The sequence below is a fragment of the Ceratotherium simum genome, chromosome 39 (genome assembly GCF_057802395.1).
Source record: "Ceratotherium simum simum isolate JZ-2026a chromosome 39, ASM5780239v1, whole genome shotgun sequence".
NCBI classification, from domain to species: Eukaryota; Metazoa; Chordata; class Mammalia; order Perissodactyla; family Rhinocerotidae; genus Ceratotherium; species Ceratotherium simum.
This window is the reverse complement of record NC_141938.1, coordinates 10,168,555-10,196,292: the sequence shown is the minus strand read 5'-3', so window position 1 is coordinate 10,196,292 and position 27,738 is coordinate 10,168,555. Positions and strand designations below refer to the sequence as shown.

General features: G+C 49.6%; 1 protein-coding gene across 1 annotated transcript in view; it reads right to left on the bottom strand.

Moving 5' to 3' along the window:
- Positions 1 to 27,738, bottom strand: part of ARHGEF18 (Rho/Rac guanine nucleotide exchange factor 18) — an 85,280-nt gene that overhangs the window by 10,400 nt on the left and 47,142 nt on the right. Inside the window, exons 11-20 of the mRNA XM_004443511.3 lie at positions 11,699 to 11,837; positions 10,518 to 10,630; positions 10,218 to 10,358; positions 8,499 to 8,749; positions 7,667 to 7,792; positions 5,998 to 6,115; positions 4,831 to 5,079; positions 2,811 to 2,887; positions 1,442 to 1,620; positions 511 to 602 (exon numbers count right to left, since the gene is read on the bottom strand). Of these exons, the coding sequence (XP_004443568.3) occupies positions 511 to 602; positions 1,442 to 1,620; positions 2,811 to 2,887; positions 4,831 to 5,079; positions 5,998 to 6,115; positions 7,667 to 7,792; positions 8,499 to 8,749; positions 10,218 to 10,358; positions 10,518 to 10,630; positions 11,699 to 11,837 (1,485 nt within the window). The remainder of the gene's footprint in view (positions 1 to 510; positions 603 to 1,441; positions 1,621 to 2,810; positions 2,888 to 4,830; positions 5,080 to 5,997; positions 6,116 to 7,666; positions 7,793 to 8,498; positions 8,750 to 10,217; positions 10,359 to 10,517; positions 10,631 to 11,698; positions 11,838 to 27,738) is intronic.

Genomic DNA, 27,738 nt, shown 5'->3' with positions numbered 1-27,738 from the left:
AAAAAAAAAATTAAAACGGAGGAGGAAGCTGATGTCCCTGGTCACCAAGCCAGAGCTGGTCTGGGTCTGCCTGGCTCTAGAAGGACGCTGCAGGAGTCCCGTGCTACCATAGTAGCAAACCCGTGGGGTTCTTTCGTACGTGACCTGGGACACCCACAGCAAGCTCCTTTCTGAACAAGGACCGAGGTGGGGGGCAGCGTGTGAGGCAAAAAATCGTGTCTAGGAGGGGCTCAGGGGCCCTGAGCTCCACCTCTCATTCCCACACGACCTCTGGAAGCTCACTACCTCCTGACAAGGCCCTGTCGCAAACGCCCCACGGGACACGAGACAGTCCAAGCAAAATGACTGCTCACTTGGGGGGTTGACTCACTCCATGGCCAATCCTGACGGGACAGGACAGAAACGCTGCCGTGGGCTCAAGGCCTGCCACCTAAGGAGGACTCTGTGGGGCCATGTCACCACACGGGGACATGCCTGTGGGCTCAGAGGTCCCGACTGACTCCCTCTTACCTTGGAAATCCCTCAGCCTCATGGCGCGGGCCTCGACCATCCTCCTCTCCTCTTCGGCCTCGCTGAAGGGCCCCTCCTCCTCGTCCGGACAGCTGCAGGGAGAGGGGACGGATGGGCGAGAGTGCCTCGCTGGCTGCCTGGCCTCTGAAATGGGCACTGAGGCTCGTCTGCAGAACTGGCCGCTAAGAGCGTCTCGGAGTTTGTGAGTGATTTATCTTGTTAATGGTGTGAAAGAAAAAGAGGGGGAAGAAAACACAGCCACGGGCATTATCCAGTCTCAAAGTGTCCGGACGTAACCGGCCACAGGTTTTAAATGCCTGGCCACGACTTGGAGGAGGTGATTGGGGACAGCTCGTTTCCTGGGGACCTGCCAGGTATGGGAGGCTGCAAGCCCATCAGAGCTGAAGTTGAGTATCGAGGGAGCTCTGAGCAGGCTAAGGCTTCGGGAAGCTTCCAGGCACAAAGAGAGGGAGAGCTGGCTGGCTGGTCGTGGGGACCGGGCCACTTCCCCTGTATGTTGGGTGGACTGGGAGCCAGGCATCACACAGAGCCACAAGGCTGGGGTCCTGAGGGGTCCCCAGGCCTGAGGAGGAAGGATAGGATGTCACGACCTGCTCCGACAGGTCTGGTCCCAGACTGGGGGTGGAGGACAGCCCACCACATCAGGTGGACATCCCAGCAATACAGAGGGTTAGAGCTGCCTGGCCCCACATCCTCCCCAGAGACATCTGGGCCTTTCTAGCTGCTGCTGGAAGGAACCGGAATGGTGCATCTGTCCCCTTTAGACGAGGAGGTGGAATGAGGAAGAGGAAAGCAGGGCTCTCCTGTCTGCGCATGACCTCTGACACTCTCTCAGGCACTTCAAGGTCACAGCTGATTTGCCAACCATTAAAGGCAAGGGCAGAGCAGTCAGCGGAGGGAACACACTCACCTCTCCACAGCCCTTCGGATGTGGGCCATCCAGGCGTTCCTCTCCTCTTTGGAGCTGGTGTACATCTCGTACATCTCCGGCCCTTGCAGCGAGGCACTGATCAGAAACATGGCTTTCTCCTCATTGGCCACCTCCCTCACAATGAGCTTTTGTAACGAGATGACAGGGAGCTTCGAGTCCTGCAAGGCAGGAAGGCAGTGGGGAGGTCACCTTTTACCCTACCGATCCAAACGGCCGTGGAATCGCCAGTCTGAGGGGCGGGGGGCTAGGAGGGAAGCTGTGCATCCCACTTATTTCGAACAATTTAGAGCAGAGATATCTTGCCATCTGGGGAAAAAAGACACTATTGCAATGACATCCTTGTACCCTTTTAATGTGTCTGCTTAACATGCTTAAAAAAATGTGTTTTATAATCAGTAACTTATACACTGTACGGAAACTCTAAGGATACAAGAGTAGGTAGTATACAAAGACAAACAAACCTTCCTCCTGACCCTGTGCCCCAAGCACCCAGAGCCAACCAGTATTCCCAGTCTGTTGTGTATCCCACAGGAGCTCATGCTCCAATAGACCAGTAAAATGCACATTTTTAACTGGTTGTTATGGGCTGAACTGTGTCCCCCCCAATCCGTATGTTGAAGCTCTAATTGCTCGCACCTCAGAATGTGAGTGTATTTGGAGATGGGCCTTTAAAGAGGTAATTAAGGTAAAATGAAGTCACTAGGGTGGGTCCTAATCCAGTACGACTGGTGTCCTTTTACGAGGAGATTAGGACACAGACAGACACACAGGGGAGACCATGTGAGGACACGGGGAGATGACGGCCATCCCTACAAAGGAGAGAGGCCTCAGGAGAAACTGATTCTGCCAATGGCCCGGCGTGGCCCTCATGACAAGGCTGTTCTGGGACCAGCGTGTTGTGGGGTCAGCATGGTCACAGCTCACAGGACAGTGGCTGCCTCAGCTCTGGTCCTAATGTTGAGCTAGTAAGGAAGGAGGGAGGGAGGGGTTCTCCTGGCAAGGATGCTGGGGCCCCAGAGAACCTGAGTGCTGTGAGAGGAAGAGCCATGGAAACGCAGACAGAGACAGAAACTCGAGAGGATGTTAGCACGATCTCCTGAGACCTCGTTAGGCAACCAGACAGGACCCCCGGTCTTGGAAAATTCTACCCCTGCCTTGCTGGAACCTTCTAGCCCCTGGTGGGGCCCGGGACAACGGGGTAACTTAGGGATGTGCTTTTCTAGCCACCTTGCTCTGTGCTCTTCTCCTGTCCTGTTGTCCAGGTAGCCCCCCGGCCTCCCCCTCCACTCAGCTGCCTTCTGCACAGGCAGCTGTGGAGCAATGCTTTGTGTGAAGAGAGGATACACACCACAGACGCAAAGACGTATTTCTGATCCTTCTCTTGTAGCAGCAGAAGCACATCAGTCAATAGGACGGCAAGGACATCTAAGGAGAGAGCACAGGAGGAAATGTCATACAGGGTGACACGGCTACGTGGTCCTGCCGGGTAGCCACGGAATCCCAGGGAAGCTTCAGCACCACGGGAAGGAGCCCCGGCCACTCTCAGCCCGGTGCCATGATGCTTCCTTCTACCTCACCCTTCCCATGGCCGGAGTCTCCCCTTAAAGGTCCCGTCAGCGCCTCCCGCTCCGCTGCCAGGCCACTGTGCCCCAACCTGCCCCTGCTGTAATGGTGCCTGCTGGGTCCGGTCTTTGAGATTCTCTCACTGTGATTCTCAAATGTGAGCTCACGCCTCCGTTCTTCCCGCTCCCAGGTCACCTGGGACCTGAGCCGCTGGACGCTCACACCCTGCCTCCTACCTCAGCGACACACTCTCGTTGCCTTGTGCCCCTGAGCTTCCTGGTGGCAGCAGGCCCAGCGCCTTGGCCCTGGAGGAACGTCTCAAGGTGGCCCACACGGCAGAGCTTTTGCACACAGGCGCAGATCCTGCACTGCATTCCCAACAGGGGCACTCATGTCGCAAGAAGCATCAATGTTGCCTTCTCGGGAGCTCCTTCCGACACCCCTGTCTCAACCGGACACACCCCTTCCTGTAACTCCCCCCACGCCAGCCCGCTGCCTTCCTCTAAAGCGTTTACTGCACTTCTCACTATTTCTCTGTGTGCTTGTTTCTCTCCCTCTGCCTGCTGACTGCAGCCCCACGAGGGCCGGGGCCTCCTACCACCACCTCAGGGCCTGGCGCACAGGAGGCGCTAAACTGTATCTGCCGGGTGCTCGCCCACTCTAATTACGAACAAACGCACTCTGTCATTTGGCCACCTCAAGCAGTCCCCTAAGGATCTTTAAAGACACTGATGCCACTGGACAGGTTAGGATGTTTCCAGAGCTCACGAGATGGAAGCTTGAGGATGAGTTCTGAGTGCCCTGTGGTCTGGAACCGCACCGCGGATTTGGGACGCAGGGCTCCAAGCACACCCGAGCAGTGAGTGGGATGCTCGGGGACACAGAGGTCAGCAGTCCAGGTGGCGTTTTCTACCCACACTGGGGCCCTTCAGCGGTTGGGACCACTGCAGGAGGGCCTGTTACTGCCTGTTTGGAACTCTGGGGTTTCGGCCAAATCTGGGGTGTCATGATGCCTTGGGTTTCTGTTCAGAAGTCAATGACTCAGTGTGCCCTCTTCATCTAGTGGCCCTCCTGGTGTGTACCACCCCATCTCAAACACCGGAGAAAGAGGGTGCTGGTGCCACTACCTCATTCTTGCTACACTCTTGGCTGCCTGTGCTCATCCATCCTGACTCAGCATGTCACCTCCCTTCAGCCATGAAGCAGCCAGGCTGCAGTAGCTCTGTGTCAGCTGGCACCCACCAATCCAAGATGGTGCCCACTGATCCAAGAGGGTACCCACTACTCCAAGATGGTACCACCAACCCAAGATGGCAGTGACCAACCCAAGATGGTGCCACTAATCCAAGAGAGTGCCACTAATCCGAGATGGCATCCCACTCCAAGGTGGCCTCACCAATCCAAGATGGTGCCCATCACTCCAAGATGGTGCCACCAACCCAAGGTGGCACCGACCAACCCAAGATGGTGCCATTAATCCAAGAGGGCATCCCACTCCAAGGTGGCACCGACCAACCCAAGATGGTGCCACTAATCCAAGAGGGCATCCCACTCCAAGGCAGCACCACCAACCCAAGATACTGCCATCGCTCTAAGCCGGTGCCACTAATCCAAGATGGCATCCCACTCCAAGGTGATACCACGAATCCAAGATGGTGCCACCAATCCAAGATGGTGCCACCAACCCAAGATGGCGCATACCACTCTAAGATGGTGCCATAAACCCAAGATGACACCCACCATCCCAAAATGTCCTACCTATTCAAGATGGCACCCACCAGAGGTGGCCAGGGGCAGAGCTTTACCTTTCAAGCGCCCCGACGTGGTCTTCCAGCACAGCGTGCCCTCCAGATGGAGCTGCCGCCGCAGCATGTCCTCCTTGCGGAAGGTCAGCCCGTTCTTGAGCTTGCTGGAGGACTTCACGTCCATCTTCCCTGCGATCTCCTTGAGGCGCTGGCCTTTCTCGCACTCGCTGACCTTGGCGTCCACTTGTGAGATGATGTCTTTGATGAGGTTCAGGGCCTGAGTCAGGTCTTCATAGTCCTCGCTGCCAGCTGCCACACAGAGCAGAGTTAGCACTTTCCTTTGTCTGCGTTCACGAACACGACAGAAGGGGACATGCTACTGGGTCTGTGAGGTGCATTCCCTGAGGCCACTGCTCAGAGGACCCTCAAGGATCACCTTCCTAAGATGTAAATGCTTCTCCAAAATAAATGCGTCAGACCAGCGTTCGGTTTTACTAAGATAGAGCTTCTGTTGAAGGCAGACGCTAAGGTGCAATTCAAGTGACAAAATCTGCCTGCATAGCTCCCCCGGCCACTCCTTAGCAAACAGACTCCCCCGTGCTCCCTAGCTCTTCATAAAAGACTCCCTCCACCTCCTGCCACTACCAAGAGCTGGCTCCTCTGGCTCTAAGGACGTGGCTCTCATGGTGGGAGAACTCTCCTCATTCTCCCATGGCCTAAATGCCCTGGAGATGTGGGAGGTGTGGTCAGCATAGCCCTGGCCTCTGAGAACTCCTGGCCGGGCTGCGTGCCTTTTCTCCTCTGCCCTCCATGGTTCCAGGCATGCCCCTCTCATGGCCCTGGTCATGTGACATGGAGGTCATCTCTGTGCCTGTCTGGATCACCCAGGAATGACCTTAACAAGGGCACCACGTTCATCCATTCATCCACTCCCCAGATACAGACCAAAGGTGCGCTATGACCCAGCCTCTGGCAAGGGCTGGGGGTAAACGCAGGGAAATGAGACCCAGCACTCCATCTTTCTCGAGTTGGAAACCCCAGCACCCAGCACAGTGGATTCCACATGACGGAAGTTCAGTTAATGATCACCAATCCCAGCTGAATGCGTAGAACCAGGGACAGATCAGAGAGGGGCGTTTATCTAATCCCCTGCTAAAACGGGGGGCAGGGAGACAGAGCCCACCCCCAAAGCACCAACGGGCAAGGCGGTGAGGAGAGTTAGCGTACCTTCTGTGTTCTGAATGATGCGCTCCACCAGCACAGGGTACTTGGTGATGCGCTGAGTCACCAGAAGAATACACTCCTGCACGCCAAGCCGCCTCACGATGGCAAAGTTCCCAATTTTCTATGAAATGGAAAACAGAACCATACCGTATTGACACCTTATCTCCTGTGGAATCAGCTAATGGTTGGATACCGAGGCTGGGGGCTCTTTCCTTTTTCGGTTCACATGGACTTTTCCTTTGTCCCTCCACTGGATACTTGACAGCAAGGATCACCTGCTGTAGACGGAAAGGCCACAAAAGCAAGGGCAGCCTCACCAATTGTAAACGAAGGCCTCTGTAAAACCCATTAAGAAGAAACCAGAACCAGCCAGTGGCGGTGGTTATGAGAACCACCTGGAGAGCTGTACAGCGTGCGTGCACACACACACACAGCCCAAACCCTGACTGATGACCACTAGAACCTTCTAGAACTAGAGTGGGCCTGTGCCTTCTGAACTGGTTCCCTGGTGGCTTCTGATGCACACCTCTGGCTAAGCACCCAAAAAGCAGTCACCTGAAGCCATTTCTTGGTGGGAGCTGAGAGCAGCTTCCGGTGCTCTTTAGAGCATACCACACATTCTGCTTTTCTGCTCCCACCACTCTTGGACGAGTTTCAGGAATGCCAGTGATCACGGCAAGCACTTCTTGAGAGGACCAGAAGAGTCACTGTGGGATGTGTGAGATTCCGGGGACAACACTCTGTCTCTGTTTCCTCCAATCTCATTGAAACCCTCCCACTTTCTAGGTGTTTCTGTCTCATGATGTCAAGTGGCCTGTCCCATTGCTTATCAGTAGATGAATTTAGGCCCCCAAATTACCCTCTCCCTTTCACGTCTATCCTCTGCAATTATAATGGAGTGAAATTAAAAAACACATCATTCTTGACTCTAGACCATTTGGCGTCAGATGTCACTTCAGAATAAAGTCGTCGGGGTGCGGGCGACAGGTGATGGAGCAGTTTTGGAATCAAGTGTGCTGGGGCTACCTCAGAGCGTATGCAGATGGAGCCAAGCACTCTTAACCCAGGTGCACTTTCTAGAACTTGGGAGGTGGGGCCTTGCCGGAGCCAGCTGACTCAGGCTGAGTGAAGTGTTTTTGGCTCTGGGCTCTGAGTGTCTGCACACTGTAAGGCAGGGGACAGGTGTGGACCATTCCACAGGCCACTGGGGACAAATGGGGACCAGAGAGGGGAGGAGGCGAGGCAGGGGACGATGGTTTAGAGTGAGGCCTTGCACCAGCTGGAGCGTCTGAGGGAAGCATTGGTGACTCCGGCGGGGTGGTTCCCAGGGCAGGGGGCCCCTTGAGACGACACTCGTGTCACCTCAACAGACTGACGAGTGATGGTCAGTGGGTTCCATGCTGGGGCCTGAGGGACACCTCAGGGGCCCACCCTGGTGTGGCAAGAACAAAGCCATAGGTCTTAATTGCTTTGTTTTGTTTTACCCCTTGGAATTCTCCAGAAGATTTCACTGACCTGTCCTGAATGAGTTTGTAATTAAAAACAAAGCAAAAACTTGAAAATCACCTGTTTATAACAGGTGCCTTCATCTCAAGATCTCCAAACGGTTCTGTGAGGAAAAACCTACAGCACAGAGAATACGTTTTTAATTAAAAAATAAATTTGTTTTTACCTTGATCAAGTTTTGAAATTTCTTGTTTTGCTGCAGCAGCAACTTGTAATGACTGACCGCTTCGTTGTGGCCGCTACAAAAGACACCATATTTTTCTTTCATTCTCTCCCCATTTTCACCTGAAAACTGAAGAGAACGGAGATGATATTGAATGAGACACAAAAATCGCCAAGGAATGTTCTCATCTGGTTCATTGGGCTTTGCTAGAATATGGCCTGAATTTACTTGAGTTTTTCTCTCTTCTCTAACACATACGCAGACAGAGAAATGCTTTAGCACTGGTGTCTCAAGGTACAATAAATGTAAAAGGAGAAAATTTTCTGCTAACGGGCTTTACTATGTCACAGGCGCTGGGACAACTTCCTGAAGTCTGAGAAGGAGAAATAAATTTAAGCTGAAGAATGTCAGAAAAGTTAAAATGCAAAAGGGGTATTCTAATTAATTCTAATTAGCCAACGCAGGATGCTTGGAGCACTCTGAGGTCAGCTGAAGGGTTACGGGTCCCCTCTGTCAATCCTGGCTCAGAAGCTGACTCAGTGACTTCCAGCAGCCAAAAACACAGCGGTCAAAACCAAAAAAATAAAACCCAGCGAAGCAACCAAATGGAAGCCCAGAACACAACACTGGACGGTGTTTGGACACGCACATTTGGGATCGAGGCCTCGGTGTTTCTGGACTGTTAGCTGCACACACGGCTGTAAGGGCCCAGGACCACTGTCCTCTGGGGCAGCAAGCCCTTGATAAACAGGGGCTACGTTCTTTTTATTATTGGGAGGAACAGAGATGGGATGGGGGCTCGTCCAGGCCTGGTGCCCGTCTCGGCTCTGCCCACCTGCTGCACCAGGAGGTCCCCAATTTTCTGGATGATGTAATTCTGCTCGCTGCCCTCCTCCAGGGCCTCCCTGCGGCGCTCCTTGAGCCGACACAGGAAGTGGCCGTGCATCTCGAGCAGGTCATCGGCGCACGGGAAGAGGCGGCTGATGGCCTTGCTGCTGAACTGCAGCTCCTCCTGCAGGAACCTGGAGTAGACCCTGAGCATGATCTTGAGCGTCCGCACGTGGTGCACCTCCGTCTGCATCAGCTCTGTGGGCACACGGACCACAGGACTTACCCACCCGGAGAGGGCGCCATGGCTCGTTATGCCCACATCCCACAGTGACACTCGTGTGTACTACCTGCCCACCATCGGGCCCCCTGCCCTCCCCAGCCCAGTGCTGCAAGGGTCCCAGCTTAAGGGAGCAGCGAGGAGTGGAGTGACATTAGAAAAGAAGAGGACCCAGGATGTGCACTGGGACCTCAAATTCACAGGAGGGTTTCGTGCTAAAGTCAACTGAAGATGTTTCAAGGCTGTTTTAAGCAAGAAGACTGTTCTGATGAATGCCACTCCTTGGGATGTGAAACTCACATATTTGCGCATGTCAGTGACCAGACCCAGACTATAACTGATAAAAAGGCAGAGTTCAAGGGAGGATTTTAATCCACTGTTAAAGGCAAAGAAAGATCAGATTTTTGTGCTGGACTTTATCTGTTGCTCAAGTCAAGGCCTTGAAGCTGTTAGAGGGGGTGGACAATGTGGCAAAGGGCTCCCCAGATGGAAGCATCCGGAATGGCCCTCTCCGTCCCTCTCTGCAGGATCTCTGCCCGGCTCTGGGGCCCTGAGGGGAAGCGTTCATCGGGTTCTTCTCCCTGCCCACACCCCAACCTACTCTGGCCCGGGCAGGGAGCTCAGTGTGTGAAATATGGAAGGACGTGGGTGCCACCAGGCAGTGGAGTGAAGACACTTCTACGCCACAATCTCCTCACAGAATGCTGACGAGGGACGGGAAAACATCTCGGGCAACACAACGCTGGCAACACAACGCTGTCAGTCTTGGGGACACTTCCCATGGAGGGGGATCATAAGAACAAGTGAGGGCTTTGGGAAGAGAAAGGCCACAGGTTCCAGGGCGGTTGTCTTGGGCCATCGTTGCTCTGCTTGTGGGGGCCCAGGGGCCTGGAGGGACCTACGTGGGGCACCCAGCATGGCACCTGTCCCAGGGCCGGCTCTGTGTCTGGGAGCTATGGTTTTCACAGTGACCTGCAACATCCCGTCTCAGGACAGTGGGTCCCCTAACTAGGTTCTCCAATGGCCAGTGGGAAGGGCGCCCACCAGGGAGCTGGTGCTACAGTCATGTGTGAGAGAGGGACATACCTCCAACCTGGCCCCCCCCCCCCGCCCCCCGCCCATTCACAGCCACGCCTGGGCCTGTCTGGTGGTCACCAGGGACGGCTGGGAGGAGCTGGGGCGGTCTTCCCTCTCAGGGTCACCAACATGGTAAGGATGAGTTAGGCCTGGGCATTCGGCCATAACTGTCCCTGGGGACGGGTTCTCACAATGCCCTCCCCAGCCACCTCTTCCCTGGCCTGGAAGGCAGGGCTGCCCTGGGGAAGCAGGCGGAGCAGGCGACAGGATCTGAGCGGGGGTTGGCAGTGGAGCCCAGACTCCCAGATGGAATTAATCAGAAGGAAAAGAAGCGAATGGAGGGCTGGTGGGTGGCGCAGGACTTCTTACCGTAAAGCACATCCTGCCTTTTCACCACCTCCTTCTTTTGTTTCTTTGCGTATGCCGGGTCCACGGCGAGGCTCCAGGACTCCGCCTCAAACTCATGGGCGTCTGACTCAATCTCATTCCTCAGTGAGGCAGTGTAGGGGTCTGAGGGAAGACCAAGAGGCCGCTGCCTGGGGGCCCGCAGCCTGGCTGGCTCTGGACCACCCCAGCCTGCGTCCCGTGGACACATTGATGGGGGTCCCAGCACTTCCCAGGGAGGAGGGAGACCACATGACATCTGTGCAAGAATCAGGATGACTGTACCTTCTACAAAAACGGACTCGGCATTGGAAGATGCAAGTGAGAGAGAGTCATCAGCTGCCTGCTTGAATTTCAAATATCCAGAGTCAGCTTCATCCATCTCTCCTGTGACTGGTCTAAATAAAAACCATTATTTCAAAAATTGAATTAAACACACACACACACACACACACACACCATTCTACGAAGGCAAATCAGATTGTTACTCAATCTGATTAGATACTATTTGAGAACTTTCCAGATTTCAATATAAGCCTTAACTTTGTCACAGATCATTTTTAAAAATTAGGAGACTATCTATCAACGTAACATCAGGACTTCTTCTGTCATAACTCATTTTAATTTAATGTTCAGGTACATTCTAAGGGTGGTTAATCGTATGCTTCCTTTACTGGCCACTGGAGCCCACTGGAGGCCCTGGAATTCTTTTAAGCAAGAGTTAGGTGGACACAGCCTCACTCACAGTTGAGGGTGGAGGGAGACTCCTTAGAGGAAAAAGTTAATCAGCTCCTTTCCCCACAAATTCATGTAACAATCATCACAATGACATTTTTTTTAGCGTAAGATTTTCTCCCTGAATACCGCTGAATGCAATATTTAGAGAACCACTTCAAAGTTCTTGGAAAACGGGGTTAAGGCATAAATAACGAAATGCAACCTCCATGGCAACCTCAGCAGGCTTCTAGCATCGTCTTGAGTACAGAAAGGAGCGCTGTCTGAGGTCCTTTAAGAGCATGAAGCTAGCTGGCTCCAAATGGCCGAGGACACCCAGAACACGCCTTTGAAAAAGAACAAGGAATGAATCTCCAAAGCAAGAGTTAATGGGAGGGGCCGGCCCCGTGGCTTAGCGGTTAAGTGTTAGCGCTCCGCTATTGGCAGCCCGGGTTCGGATCCTGGGCGCGCACCGACGCACCGCTTCTCCGGCCATGCTGAGGCCGCATCCCACATACAGCAACTAGAAGAAGGATGTGCAACTATGACATACAACTACCTACTGGGGCTTTGGGGAAAAAAAAAAAGAGTTAATGGGAATTTCACTGCTTGGTGGGGGGCCGACGAGCAGATCCTCGTGGCCCTGGGTGTCTCCTTTCAGAGAGGCTGTCTGCAGGGTCCTCATAGCACACCACACACCCGGCTCCCTCCCTTCATCTGCACCTGAGGGCAGAGCGAGGACCCTGGCTTACCCAAGTCGTGTCCCCGTTCCCGCCAGGCTGGGTGCTGGCTGTGGACTCCCCTTCTGCGAGACCGTCATGCCGACATTCCTGGACAGGGCCGGGCTGCCATCAGACAAGAGGGTGGCCCTCGGGTGCTCTTTCAGGGACGCTGCGACAGAGGCAAAGACAGAGTTGGTGCTGAGAAAGTGGGCAGGGTAGTGCAGGTGGCCGGGTCGGAAGCCCCGCTCCGACTGTGGCCGCAGCACGGACAGGATCTTGGAGGTCAGCAGCTCGTTATCCAGAAAGACATGGTCGCTCCATTTCCTAGGGAAGGAGCTACCGTAGAAAGACAGCTCAGGGCGGCCGTGGAGCGCGCTGTCTCTGTCGCTGCCTTTGGAATTTGCATGCCCCATGTTCACGGTCGCGGCTCCCAGACCCGGCGCGCTGCGAGGCCGGGCTGCACCGTTTTTATACCTCCGAATGATCCTTCTAGAAATGTAAAGCTGCGTCTTCTCTTACTGTATTGGCTGGAGCAGCGAGTCTGGAGGGCAGGAAATTGGTCCCCACTGTGACCACTTAGTGTGGAAATTGCACACTGTTTTCTTCTTTGATAAAATAACAACAAAAAAAATCCCGACACTCCTGTCTTCGCAGGGGGTACAAAGCAGAGAGCCGTTTACATTTGCTGTAAAGAATCTAAGATCATGAAACAGGGAGCTCTGCGCTTGGCGTGGCTTCTGCCGACATCACCCATGATTGTAATTAATCTGGGATGGATGTCGGGATGATTCTAAGACCCGGAGACCACAGGGCACGCATGATGTTCAGCCGCAGGTGCCACTCTCTGTAAGCGCTCTGATAGAATTCGATCACCCAAGTGGATGAGAGGCTCTGATCCTATTTTATAGGCAATTGTAAACCAACCTAAAACACAACAAGAGCTCCGAAGGGTTGTTCACACTCATCTGCTTGTTAATTTAAGAGCTGAGATATTAAGATGTATTGTTCTCACCCATTACTTTCCCCATTGACAGGAAGATGCAACGCTTAGAAAGCCAGGCTATCGTTAATTAGGTTGATCTTCTCCCTCCTACTAGACAAGCCAATCATTCAAGCCAAGCCTAGTTGAGACTGGCTGCTTGGCTAATTGATGCTCAGCGTGAAAGCCACATCTGAAAGCTTTGCTCCAAGACAAAGAGCAGCATTAAAAAGAAATCTGGCAGCAGCCCTGGTGGCCTAGTGGTTAAGTTCAGTGTGCTCTGCTTTGGTGGCCTGGGTTCGGTTCCTGGGCGTGGACCTACACCACTTGTCTGTTAGTGGCCATGCTGTGGTGGTGGCTGACATACAAAAAAAGAAGATTGGCACCGATGTTAACTCAGGGCGAATCTTCCTCAGCAAAAAAAAAAAAAAAAGGAGAGAGATCTGTCTGGTGACCTTCCAACCTGGCTCCTGGGTCCCCAGTGCACCCATCCACTGGTTTCTCTACGTTATATGAAGAAAGTAGTTGGGATGCCGGTTCTCAGTAGCATGGAGGCAGTGACTCTTAGGGTGGGCATAGGGCCAGCCCTACAGTAAAATATACTTCTCTCAGGGCTTTTCTGGACAGGGGGATTCAGCAGACTGAGTGAGTTTTAATTTAGGTGGAAATTCAGGGTGGCTGCAAACATGCAGGTGGGTACATGTGAGAGAGAAAACTTCTGGTAGAGGAGTAATGAAGAAAGCTTAGAAATTGAGACTTAACCGCTAAGCGGTGCAATGACATATTACACATAAAACACACGTTATCCACAGCCATTCATTCTTTACCACAGCTTAGCATGGTGAGGATGCCACTTGGTCAGTGACCTCAACCATCCCGATGTCACGATCATAAATGGCTAACGATTACTATTATTACAGTAGACAAAGGTGACAAGGATGATACTCCTGCACAAACCATTGACAAAGGTGAAAATCAGAAATCGAGGCCTCCACGGTCCAGGGCATGGGTCCCTGCCATTCCTTCACCATGTTAAACCCCACCAGGCAATTATGACTGAACGTGCAAATATGGGATAAATCCTGAAATGCATCCTTTGCCCAGCATCCTGGCATGGCTGACAGACTGTTCCTGTGAGCCGAGGTCTTGCCTAAAGTCGGATGGATTCTGCTTTAACCAAACAGTCCACAGAAGAAAAAGTCACCATAAACACCTTCTAAGAATCACTGGCTTCAAAGAATTCTAATAAATCATCAGTAATGCTAAATCTATGATAAACGGACTTACATCTTCCTTTGATAATTAAGAAGATACTTTGAGGTTTTCATGTCTAAGGGTCATGATTAGGGATACCAGGTACCAATGGACTCAAAAAGGGTACAAGGGAGAGAATTTCAGCTGAAAGAAAGATGAGCTGGCCCCTCTAACATACAACATAATTTACTTATTTATTCTGATCATCGTCTGTTTCCCCAATAGAATAATGGACAGTGTCTTGCACAAAACAGGTGTCAGGAAATGATGGTTTCATGGAATTTTATTCAGCCATAAAAAGGAAAGAAATTCTAACACCTGCTACAACATGGATGAACCTTGAGGACATCATGCTGAGTAAAATAAGCCAGACACAAATGGATAAATACTGTGTGATTCCACTTCTAGGAGGTCCCTAGAGGAGTCAGATTCATAGAGCCAGAAAGCAGAATGGGAGTTCCCTGGAGTTTTGTTTAATGGGGAAAGAGTTTCAGTTTTGGAAGATGAAAGAGTTCTGGAAATGGATGGTTGCACAACAATGTGAGTGTACTTAATGCCACTGGACTGTACTCTTAAAAATGGTTAAAATGGCCCAATTTCATGTTATGGATATTTTACCACAATGTTTTAAAAAAGAAATCATTGTTTCTTTGGGGTGATGGAACAGTTCTGCATCTTGACTGCGGTGTTGGATACTCAAATCCATACACAGGATAAAATTTTATAGAACCATACACTCCCCTTCCCGCCACAAGAGTGCACGTAACAACTAGCAAAATCCTAATAGGGCCTGTCCCCGAGTTAATAATATCGTATCATTGGGGCCAGCCCGGTGGTGCAAGCGGTTAAGTGCGCACGCTCCGCTGAGGAGACCCGGGGTTCGCCGGTTCAGATCCTGGGCGCGTACTGACGCACTGCTTGGCAAGCCATGCTGTGGCGGCATCCCATATAAAGTGGAGGAAGATGGGCACGGATGTTAGCCCAGGGCCAGTCTTCCTCAGCAAAAAAAGAGGATTGGCAGCTGTTAGCACAGGGCTGATCTCCTCACAAAAATAAAAAATAATAATATCATATCATTGTCAGTGTCCAGGTTTCGACCGTGGACTGTGGTTATGTTAGATATCACGAGTGGGGGATGCTCGGTGAAGGGTACCCAGGAACTCCATACTATTTTTGCAAGCTCTTGTGGGTCTTTATTTCAAAATAAAAAGTTACACCAATTTGCAAAGGTGCATGCACCCCTGTGTTCATTGCAGCGTTATTCACAATAGCCAAGACTTGGAAGCAACCTAAGTGCCCATCAAGGGACGAATGGATAAAGAAGATGTGGTATATATACACAATGGAATACTACTCAGCCATAAGAAACGATGAAATCCAGCCATTTGTGACATCATGGATGGACATTGAGGGTATAATGCAAAGTGAAATAAGTCAGAGGGAGAAGGTCAAATACCGTATGATTTCCTTCATTAAGTAGTAGATAATAACAACAATAAACAAACACATAGGGACAGAGATTGGATTGGTGGTTAACAGAGGGGAAGGGGGGAGGGAGGAGGGTGAAAGGGATAATTCGGTACATGTGTGTGGTGATGGGTTGTAATTAGTATTTTGGTGGTGAACATGATGTAATCTATGCAGAAATAGAAGTACAATGATGTACACCTGAAATTTTTACAAAGTTATAAACCAATGTTACTGCAATAAACAAAACAAACAAACAAACAAAAAAAAGTTACAGCCGATTCTCATTATTCCTGGTGTGATGTCCTATCAAGTCACAGTGAACACTGAATTAGTGAATACTGAGTCACTGTTGCCAGGGGAAATACAGGGCTAGGTTCCTGTAAGCTTCTGGCTACCTTTTTGTCAGCCAGTCAATCCATAACCCTGTGTGATGTGTGTTTCTACTGAATGACACATTATGTAATATACATTGTCAATCCAGTAACACGGAATTCACAGCCAACAGGGCTGTAACTCACGCCTGAAGGAAGCGTACCTATCACACGTATTTTCTCTGTAAGGCACATAATAGCCTTCTTGTGCTTATGAACACTAGACAGCCCTTCAGCACTATGCTCGGGGGCCATTTTAAACAGCCAAATCACCAACAAAGAGTACAAAAATGTGAAAAAAGGGCATTAAATACCCCGCAGAAAAGGGCACTTGTTTACAGAATGAGCTGAAACAAGAAGACAGTGTCACCTTATTCAATCTTAGCTGGGAAGGTGTACACTGAACAACTCCAATTTTCTGCCATTCTACACATATCTGTGACTTGCCACGAAAGCCCCACGAGTATCGATTTGGGGGTTACAAATATATTTAGGGAGTAGGTGCATTTGCAAATACAGAATCCATAAATAATGGGGATCGACTGTATATAAAAAAGCTGTTGAAGAAGAAGTCATTATATTTTAGAAGAACACCCTGTTTGCTCAAATACATGCCGTAATTCCTCAGAGCACTGATATTCTTTGTATTTCTTTACAACTTATTATACATACACTTCCAAAAAGTATCTGAGATGGCCTCCTATTTTGGGAGGGGGACTTTCTACAGAAAAGTTGAATGATGTGCATTTGGCGTCAATGTGACTGAGAGAAATTATTCTTTTTCCTCTGGAACAATCTAACCACCTCTCCCCATCAGGCTACTTATGATTTTTAAAATAATAAGAGGTGGACAGTCACCAGTCAAGTCTTTCTGTAACATGTGCAGCCATGGAAACAACTGATCAATCAAGACCTGAGTCAGTGGCTCTGCCACAGGGCAGCTGTATTAATCATGTCCTTCTACTCTGTATTTTTGATGCTCTGACAGCTGGGGCCTGGCTGACCCTGGAAAGCCTGCCACTCCCAGGGCTAGCAGATTCCTAGAGGTACTAAAGGACTCACCTACAAGTGTGCCTTTAACATGCAAACCAGCCAATTCATCCAGAGCCCACACCCCACCACCTCCTTTATGGGGCCCTCACACCCAGGGCCACTCTCCCCAGCCCGAGTCACCACAGGGCCAGCTGCCAGACAGCTAGGGACAGAGCCTACGCCCCAGAGCCTGCTGGAATTATTCAGACTAGCCCATCCTAAGCCTGCTTACTCTGCCTCGCCCCTTCCTTCCCTGGAAACCACAACAAAGGTTCTTGCCCATGTTTCCCTCCCGCCCTCTGCCTCCCACTGACCTGGTACTTCCTCGTGTGGCCCTGCATGGCGTGCCCTGCCTCCTGCTTCTAGGCGACTGTGACTATAAACTTCTTCCTTCATGGCAGTCATTTCTGTGACTGCATGTCTTACCATCCCTGGTTAAAACAAATTCCAGGTACCCTTAAAAAACCGGCCACCCAGGAGCCGAGAGGTCTGCCTGCCCGGGCAGGGACAGCCTTGGACCACCTCTTGCAGTTTTCTTACATCTAGATGGAGGGCATCACACCATGCAAAGGCGTGAGGCTGCTGGTGGGCACGCAAATTGGTGTAGTGCTTTGGAAAACAGTCTGGCAGTTCCTCAAAACATAACATAGAGTTACCATAGGATCCAGCGATTCCACTCCTGGGTATACGCCCAAGAGAAGTGATAATACACGTCCACACAATACCTGTACGTGAGTGTTCGTAGCAGCATTATTCATAATAGCCAGCCAAAAGGTGGAAATGACTCCAAATGGCCATCAGCTGATGAGTGGATAAACCCAAGTGGTTCATCCATACAATGGGATATTATTCAGCCATAAAAGGAATAAAGTACTGATACATGCTACATTGGAGATGAACCTGGAAAACATGCCAAGTGAAAGAGGTCAGACACAAAAGACCACACATTGCAGGATTCCATCTACAGGAAAAGTGCAGATTAAGCAAATCCATAGAGACAGAAAGTAGATTAATAGGTGCCTAGGACTAGGGGAGATTGGAGGTTGACAACGAATGGGTATGGGGTTCTTAAATTGATTGAGGTGACTCTGTGACTATACTACAAGCCACTGAAGTGTACACTAAATGGGTGAATTGTACAGTATGTGAATTATATCTCAGGAAAGCTGTTAAACAAATAAATCAACTCCCGAGAGGGAGAGCCATCTTTCTGCAGGAGAACACACAGTTAGCCATCCTGCCCTCGGCTGAGACAGGAATACGTATTCATCCAGCTGTCGTGTTTTCCTAAACCAGACAGCCACAGTGGCTCAGACGGGAAGCGTGTGGCGCTGGGATCCGCACCACACAGCACACTTCAGCAGAGCACTGCCTAGCACTGTCTGCACGGCCATGAGAACCCTTTCGGAGCCTAATTAGCACTGTCTGCCCACTGCTGAGAGATGCCATCGACCGGCGTGCGCCTGGCCCGCTGCGGTGACCGTGTATCACCGAGCTGTCTCTCCAAGGGGACGCAGAGAAGAGGCAGGGATGAAAATAAGAAGTGAACAGGGAAAATGGAAACAGTGCTTGGCCTGCAGGAAAAAACATACCCTGTTCTCAGCAGCAAACACAGACAGCAGCCTGATCTCAGGGTCATTTTTTTAAAACCTGTTTTGTCTTGGTTTCTTGAAGAACGGTCTCTGTGAGCACATTTGACAGCTAAGCTTGTGTGACAATTACGATCCTACCTCCATTACTTTACTTGGACAAAAGATACCACTCTAGAACTAGAGTTCAGGTTCACATGGGCTATTTTCTAGTGTGCTTCTGCTCCCAAGTTCTTTTTCCTCCGATGCACGAGCACAATCCCATTCTAGTAGGAAGGAAATGCTATTAACAAGCCTTAACAGTTATGAACCTGTTGAAAGTCATTTTTCGGGGAAGCCCAATACGACATTTCAAGTGACTATCTTAAAAGGTTTTAAATCATCCTTTATAATCTACAAGCACACTGGCTTCTAGAAATATCAACTTTCAAGCAAGAATTTTATATTCTAAATGGCAGATTCCTCCTGCTGCTCAATGGAAAGTAACTAGACCCAGCTTCTGAAGGCAGCTGGGCCCTGACACAGAAGTCGCTCAGTTTTCTGCAAGAGGCCACTCAAACCGACGAGACAAGACAGCTTTTTAGGGGGGAACAGCCTTCCCCAGCTGCACAGCAGTCTCAAAGGCTCGAAATAACTGCTCCTTTTCTCATATTTAGTGAGGTTCAGCGTTCTCCTCCCTGCCCCTAGTCTTTGTCTCAGCAAAGACTTTTCTTTCAGGCTGAGAGTGCCGCCTGTCTCTGGAGAGTTCTAGCAAGTGCGAGCTGCGGGCAAGTGTTGGAGAGACAATTAAGAAAATCTGATACAAAATGAAGCTTTCAGTTCACAGTTCCCGGCTTTTCGGCCACCTGAGAATAGACTAAATCGATGACAAGACAACTCATTGATTTTTCCACCCTACTTCATTTTGATGTTACACTAGCATGATGGCATAAAAAAAGTAAAAATACAGGAGAAAAAAACCCCCTAAAACCTTAACCCCATACCTCAGAAGACAAAGGAAAAAAAAAGGCATCTTGGGGGCTTAAAAGATAGTGTGAGTCAGAAAGAATACTCTTCTTAGACCTGATATTACCCAATAAAAAAAATACATGAGCCCCCTACTCCCAAATTACGTTAAAAACAACGAACACCATTAAAAAAAATTGTGGTATCGTCTTCACTATGTGTTTAGAAAACTTAAAAAATCTCAAAAAGGGATAAAAGTAGAAATAATCCATAAACCGCAATCCAGAGTTAATTGCTGCTGGTATAAACAGTTTTATAAATTGAGAAATAATGTTTAATAATGAGTGATCCTGAGATCTGTGTTGGAAAATCCCTCACCTGCAGCAAAAGGATAATATTAACAGCAAAATAGGTATTTTTTGCATAAATATCATTCAGGACATGTGGGTTATGCCATTGGGAAACAGACTTGTGAATAATGATACTACAAAATAATGATAACACAAAATTTGTGTTACTCTATGGATAATTCTAGAAGTTAAAACAGAAAGAACGACGATGCCCATGTCCATAGGCCTAAAAATGAACCTCAAAATGGACTACAGAGTTAAATGGAAAATGTAAAACTATAAAACTTTTCACAGATAATATAGGAGAAAATCTTCAGGACCTAGGACTTGGAGTGTGAAGGGTTCTTGGATATGACACCAAAAGCTTCATCCACAAAAGAAAAAATCATCTCTACATTGCCTTTACCATAATTAAAAACTTTGGCTCGTGGAAGACCCTGTTAAGAGGATGAAAAGAGAAGCTACAGAGCAAGAGAAAACATTTGCAAACCGCCTATCTCACAAAGGACTGGTATTTAGAAAATTAACGAGCTCTCAAAACTCAACAGTAAAAAGACCAACAAGCCATTTAAAAAATGAGCAAGAGAGATGAAGATACATTTCACCGAAGACACACAGGTGGTAAAAGAGCACATGAAGATGTTCCACATCATTAGCCATTAGAGATATGCAAATTAAAACTACCATGAGCTATCACAACTAAAATGGTTAAAATAAAAAATAGTGATGACTCTCCCAGTGCTGGTGAAGATGTGGAGAAATGGGATCACTCATCTGCTGCTGGTGGGAACGTAAATGGTACAGCCTCTCTGGAAAAGAGCTGGGCAATTTGTAAAGAAAACTATCTTCATCTCAGAGAAATGCAAAATTACACCCAGACAAAAACCTGTACACGACCGTTTGCAGCAGCTTTATAGCCCCAAACTGGAAACCACCTGGGTGTCCTTCAGTGGGTAAGAGGTTAGAGAAACTGTGGTCAATCCATACAATGGAGTACTACTCAGCAAGGAAAAGGAACTACTGACAACACACAACAACCTGGACGGATCTCATGGGCATTGTGCTGAGAGAAAAAAGCGAACCTCAAAACGCCATTGTATGATTCCATTAAACCACATTCTTTTTTTTTTTTTTTTTTTTTTTTTTTTTTAAGATTTTATTTATTTTATTTTTTCCCCCCAAAGCCCCAGCAGATAGTTGTATGTCATAGCTGCACATCCTTCTAGTTGCGGCATGTGGGACTCGGCCTCAGGATGGACGGAGAAGTGGCGCCTCGATGCGCACCTGGGATCCGAACCCCGGGCCGCCAGCATTGCAGCGCGCGCACTTAACCACCAAGCCACAGGGCCGGCCCTAAACCACATTCTTGAAATGATAAAATTAAACTATAGAGATGGAGAACAGATTAGTGGCTGCTGGGGTTAGCAATGGTGGGGGCAGGGGAGTGGGCATGACCATAAAGGGGAAGTTCAAGGGCATCTTTGTGGTGATGGAATAGTCCTGGATCCTGGAGGCGGTGGTAGTTATGGGAATCTGCATATGTGATAAAACGGCATAGAACTAAATTCACACATGGTCCCGATGACAATTTCCTGGTTTTGATATCCTATTCTAGTTACCCGAGAAGAAACCAGTGGGTGAAGAGTACACGTGATCTCTCTGGACCCTCTTTGCAATTTACTATGAGATATAATGATTTCAAAAGGAAAAGTTTAAAATAAACCGAAGGACCACCAACAGAAAAACAGAAAGAATACTCAGGTGCAGTGTCTTAGTCAGCTTGGCTGCCATAACAAAATACCACAGACTGGGCGGCTTAAACAATAGAAATTTCTTTCTTACAGTTCCGGAGGCTGGGAGGTCCAAGATCAAGGTGCTGGCTGATTTGGTTCCTGGTGAGGACTCATTTCCTGGATTGTAGACGGTGGCCTTCTTGCTGTGTGCTCACACGGCAGAGAAAGAGCAAGACCAAGCTCCCCCATGTCTCTTCTTATAAAAATCACTAATCCCATCACGAGGGCCCCACCCTCATGAGCTCGTCTACCCCTCATCACCTCCCAAAGGCCCCACCTCCAAATACCATCATACGGGGGGTTGGGACTTCAACATGGGAATCTGGGGGAACACAGTTCAGCCCATAGCACCCAACAGTGACCAAAACCATGCTTCCTGTGAATTCATTTAAATCCAGAACTTCTCTCATGGCTCACTGGACGCCTCAGCACAAAGAGCGAGCAGCCTTCCTCTTCCCCTTCCCTCACCTCGCAGAGGGAAGAGTAAAGGGCACGGCCTTTCTGGAAGGATTACTGGACAAGGCGACGGACATGCACCTAAGACCTCAGGAAGCAGCTCCGATGGCGAAGGAGGAGGGTCTGGGAACAGTTCTTTTTTTTTATAATTTTACTTATTTTTTTCCACCAAAGCCCCAGTAGATAGTTGTACGTCATAGCTGCACATCCTTCTAGTTGCTGTATGTGGGACGCGGCCTCAGCATGGCCAGAGAAGCGGTGCGTTGGTGGGCGCCCGGGATCCGAACCCGGGCCACCAGCAGCGGAGCGCGCACACTTAACCGCCAAGCCACGGGGCCGGCCCTGGGAACAGTTCTTTATAAGAAAGCAGGCTTTACAGCCTTCGGAGAGGGTTACCGTGGAAATGAGAATTGCCCAAGGAGCTCATGACACATTAATCTGGGGAGACAGAAAAGACTGTGTGATGAGAAAATGCAGGAAGATAGACTGAACAATCCAACAGGACGTGGGGCCACTCCACTGAGAGCCGGCAGAAAGCAACACTTTCTCCTGGGTGGAAACCAGGGGACTCTGGTGCAGCCTCCCCAGGGAGCCACCGTGGAAGACAGAAATGGGCAGAGGTGTGGATCTTAAGGAAACACCCCTGGCCCAGAGAGCTACCAGTTGGCCCTGGACTCAGTTCAGCAGGCTCAAAACCAAGGGCCTTGGGTCCCAGCTGTGCCCTCCTGTCCCCTACCGTGTGGGAGAATTTGCCCTTAATACCATGTGGGAGAATTTGCCCTTAATGAGTAACTCCCCCACATCGCCGCAAGGCATAGAAAAACTTACTACGTTATTAGCCCAAATATTAAATGACTTGTTTGCTTATCTAAAGAACTGTGCCCAGTTAATTGTTTGCCTGTGTCTAGAGAAAAGGAAATGATATGATTTTTCACCTGTATCTGGCCCCAAAATAATCAGGGTAAAAGATTTATTTGAAAGCCCAGGACGAAATTACATTTTGCCGGATATGGCTGACACTTTGCTAATGTCATGTTATTGAATGGGGCTGGCAACTTAGGAAGCATCGTGCCTTAAAATGCAAACCAAAAACCTAACAATAACAAAAATTGACGGCCAAGGATCTTTCTATTCCTGAAATGGGTTGGTTGGCAGATAACTCCGAGGTTCACCACCTAAAAGGCATTTTCCTTTTCTCCAATGATATTCATTGATATGTTGGTACCTAAATGCAGTGATATTTTATAATGAGTAGATGCTTGCCTGTTGATATTAGAGATAATCATTTCTTTGTTTTCTTTCAATTAAACGTGCTTTCTCTTTTAAAAAAAAATGTACTTTGGAGAGGAAGAGGAAAGGCTCAGAGAAAAGGTTTGTTTCAAAGACCTGATATCGAGAGTAAAGGGGGAAGGGAGGGTTTTAAAAATTTGGAAAATGGTTTCATAAAGAATCATGAGGAATGAGGAAAGGGGCAAGATCTAAACCATGAGGGAGAGCGGCTGCCATAGAAAGACCACTAAATTCAGATCTTCAAAGGCTGCTTATTAGAACCCAACAATGACACACTTGAAAATAATGATAATGGTAGGAAAATATCTCAAAACTTAAATCTGCACTTCAATAAAATAATAAAAAAAAAAGTGAACCACATGCTTTTTTTTTTTTTTTCAGGATACAACATATTGAATATTAAAATGATTAAAAAAAAAGTTAGATTCCCTAAGTGCACTGCAGGATCCTAGGCTGGATCCTAGAACGGAAATTGGTGAAACTCGAATAAAGTACAGAGTTTAGTCAACAGTCATGTGAACATCAGGGGAAATTGCGTGTGAGCTATCCAGAAGCTCAGACTCTCTCTGTAACTTTTCTGTAAACGGAAAATTATTCCCAAATGAAAGTTCACTTTTTAAAAAAAGTTCAGGATGAACGGAGGCTTGCGAAAGACAAAAGAATAATTTTTAAAAAGGTTCCACGTGTGGGTGCTCTGGGTTATGTGGGAAAAGAACAGGAAGGGGCCAGGACCCCGTGAGGGCAAAGGGAGCGGGTGACAAGTAATTGAAAGCACTTGGGGACACTGACGTCCATGGCAGCAGGATTCACAACAGCCAGAGGTGGAAGCAGCCCAAGTGTCCAAGGATGGAAGAATGGAGAAACACAATGTGGTCCATCTAGACACTGGAATGTTATTCAGCTACGAAAAGGAAGGAAATTCTGACACCTGCTACAACATGGATGAACCTGAATGATGTTATGCCCAGTGAAATAAGCCAGACACGAAAAGACATATATTATATGATTCCATTTATAGGAGGGACCTAGAGGAGCCAAACTCATAGAGACAGGAAGTAGGATGGTGGGTGCCTGGGGCTGTGGGATGGGGATGGGGAGAAGTGTTTAATGGGGACAGTTTCAGTTTGGGAAGATGAGAAAGTTCTGGAGATGGATGGTGGGGATAATTGCACAACCACGTGAGTGTACTTCATGCCACTGAACTGGACACTTAACAATGGTTAAGATGACAAATTTTATGTATACTTTACCACAATTAAAAAAAACAAAGATTAACCATTTAGGGACCCAGGGTGTATCCACATAATACCAAGTGATGGAGAAGAAACGAGACTCCTTAACTGTGGTTTACTTCTGTCTCCTCTGTTGGGGAGATGGCACTTCAGTTGGGAAGGGCAAAGAAAATGTGCTTAGAAGGGCGTCAAACCTCCAGGCAGGAAGAGTAACAGGCAGTTAACCTGCTTCTCAATGCCTGGCCTATGGCAGCCGCTCAACACAGACTGTACAAACTAATGATGCCAGATCGGATGAAATTCACCTCAGACACGAAGACAATTCGCGGGGAGACTGGCTGAGCCTCTGAGTGGCCCCTTTGGGGATCTGGGGACGACAGGAGTGACAGAAGATGGCAGGAAGGCAAAGCAATCCTGATTCACAAAAGGAGAAAGGAAGTTAATCTCATAAACTTGATGTTAATCTGGGGCCAAAAAGGGCTTATGGGCCCTAAGCATGAGAAACAGGCTGCGAATCCTCAGTTTCCCTTTTCTTTGAACAAATAAAGACTAAACTCGGAGAGGAGACTTGCTCTGCAGCCCTGGAGTGGAGCAGACAGAGAGAAGGCATTTACAGCCGCTACAGCGAATGGGGGGCTGGCCCTGGGTGGCTCTGGGCATAGTGGGCAGATGGAGTAGAAACTCGCCCCTGGGATGCCAGCAAGGTGCTGGCTGAATCCCATATGCCATCCTTGTAAATTAGAGGGAGAAGTAAGGACCAATGAGTGCAGGTCGGGTGACTTTAACACTTACTGACCATTCAGGGCCACGCTCAGTAACGGACCCATCTCAAGTAGAAAGAGGGTCTCTAGTGGAATGCCAGAGGGCTCTGTCCTCAGTCTCGCCTTGGATGACATTCTGGATGAGAACACAAGAGATTGCTTATGAAATTTACAGAAGACATGAAGCAGAGGAGCTGCTTCAAGTTATGTTTGGAAATAAAGACAGGGAGACGAGTTAACACAAAACTATCCTGACAGGTTACAGTGAAGGAAATGTCAAGAGATACAGCAAAGATGGGTGGGGTGGGGGGCCCCCACCTGGAGCTGGAGCACAGTGGGAAAAACCAAGGGGGTGGGTAGGGGTCTGACGGCAAGCCCAGTGAATTACCAGTGCGGTACACGCAGGGCTGGGTCACCTTAGGTTGCATCAATATCAGTGCGATGACAAGAGTCAGGAGGGCCAAGTGGCGGCCGGCCACGCTCGCCCTGGAGTTTATCTCAGGCTCGTGCCAAGTTCAGTGAGTAGATGCGTCAGTGTGATGCTGGCCAGGAGTGGCACCCTGAAAGAGGTGTTCTGACAAGGACCACGGAGGGTGGGACGCAGGTGGGCCGGGGACCCCCTAGGGCCAAATTCGGACCAACCAGAGCACATCCAGAGCGGACAGAACAACCGACAAATCCCAGCCATGACTTGAGAGGAAGGGTGGGAGAAAGGGGATGCTGTTCGAGAAAGGGAAGCCAAGGATGGTCCCCGTGAAGGGCGCAGGCGTGGAAGCAGGCTCTCTAGCTGGGCTCCTCGGGGCAAGGGGTGAGGTTAGCACAGTGAGGAATTTCTGGTTTTAAGCAATTATTAAACAGCAACCACCCAGTATCTCACAAACCAGAAAGAACCACTACTGCTCCTGTTTTAGCACATTCTTTCCATTCTTATTTCTATTAATTTCCATTTCAATTAGGTCCAACCATTGTTGATAGCAAACCATTTCTGACCTACAATAACAACCCTTTCACCCAGTTCGACCTAACACACGGGTGAGGTTCCACTGAATACACAATTTTGCATCCTGCCTTTCTGCTTAAGATTATGTCATGAAGATTTTGCCTTACTATAAAATATATTTCAGAAATCTTTTACAATTTCTCTCTTACAGAAATCTTTTGCAACAGCTGTGAAACCATCTATTAAACAGGAACATTTCTCTAACGTCATGTTTCTGGGTGTTTCCAATGTTTCACGTAGTCATAAGTAAAACTGTGATGGACAGCTGTGTGAAACACTTCATCGGCACTGGATACTCTTGGGATAAATCCTTGTTAGGAGCTAGGTCTCCCTGCCCCATGTTTACACAGCTCAAGGTTCCCGCATCACAGCACACACCATCCCTGCTCCCCACCAGCTGGAAGCTTCCTGAGAGCAGGTCTGCGCCTGTTTGGTCAAGCGCTGTACCCCCAGCTGCGTACTGGGTTGCACTGCGCAAATAGGGTTGAGAGCCCAGATTCTCAGATCCTTTAGCATACATTCAACAGATCTCTACCGAGCACTAGATTCTCTCCCCGTTTTCACCGTGGCCCCTCTCTGTGCTCTTCCGGAACCTTCTCCCATCTGTGTAGGGCCCTCCCTCCATGCCAGTGGCACAAGTCCCAGATGGGGGTGCCTGCAGGACGCTGCCTTCTTCTGCACCCCCAGGTCCACTCAGCACCAGCCTTGCCTTCTGCCTACCTACCTAACGGGCCTGTTCCCTGGTCATTCAGCCCAGGAAGCAACCTCCTTGGGGCCGCCCACCCAGGCTCGCCACTCCCATCCCTCCCCGCCTGCTGCGTGAGTGCCACACCACACACCTGATTAGTGCCCCCCTGGCTCTGGTATAAAGTCCTGACTCCCTGGCCAGGTCATGCGAGACTCTCCGGGGTACAGCCCCCTCCCAGGCCTCACCTCTTGCCACCAGCAGCCCCCCAACGATGCCAACACACAGCAGTGGGGAACCTCAGAGCCCCTGGGTGCCTCAGCCCAGGTGGCCCTCTGCCTGGCCAGCTTTGGGGCCAGGCCAGAGTCCCTCTGGGCCACCCTCCCCTGTGCCCCGCCCCCACAGCCTAGGCTTTCCCTCAAGATGGCTTTTATCGCACCGCCTCATCGAACCTTGACCTCCTCGAGGACAAGGGTCAGGTGTCACTCATCTCTGCGTGCCCACATTGCTTTCGATCTATGTGCTTGGTCAGCCGCTCACAGCATGGGCACACAGACCTGGCCCCTGCCAGGAAGGATGCAGACAGGAAGGGCAGTGGGCAGACGGAGGAGAGGGATCAGGGACAGCACCCAGAGGCGAGGTGGGTGCAGGCCGATTCTTCGCTATTTCACTTTGACGACACCTTGTCATCTTTCCACTTAAAAAACAAAAGTCTCCACATACGAGACCAGGCCCTGTTGGAAGGTGGGGGAAGGACGTGATCAGGAAGTGAGTGACTCTGTCAACTGTCACGGCTCATGTCTTTGTGAACTCCGCCCCCCCGAACTTCAGCCACTTCGTCACCCCCAGATATGCTGATCCAG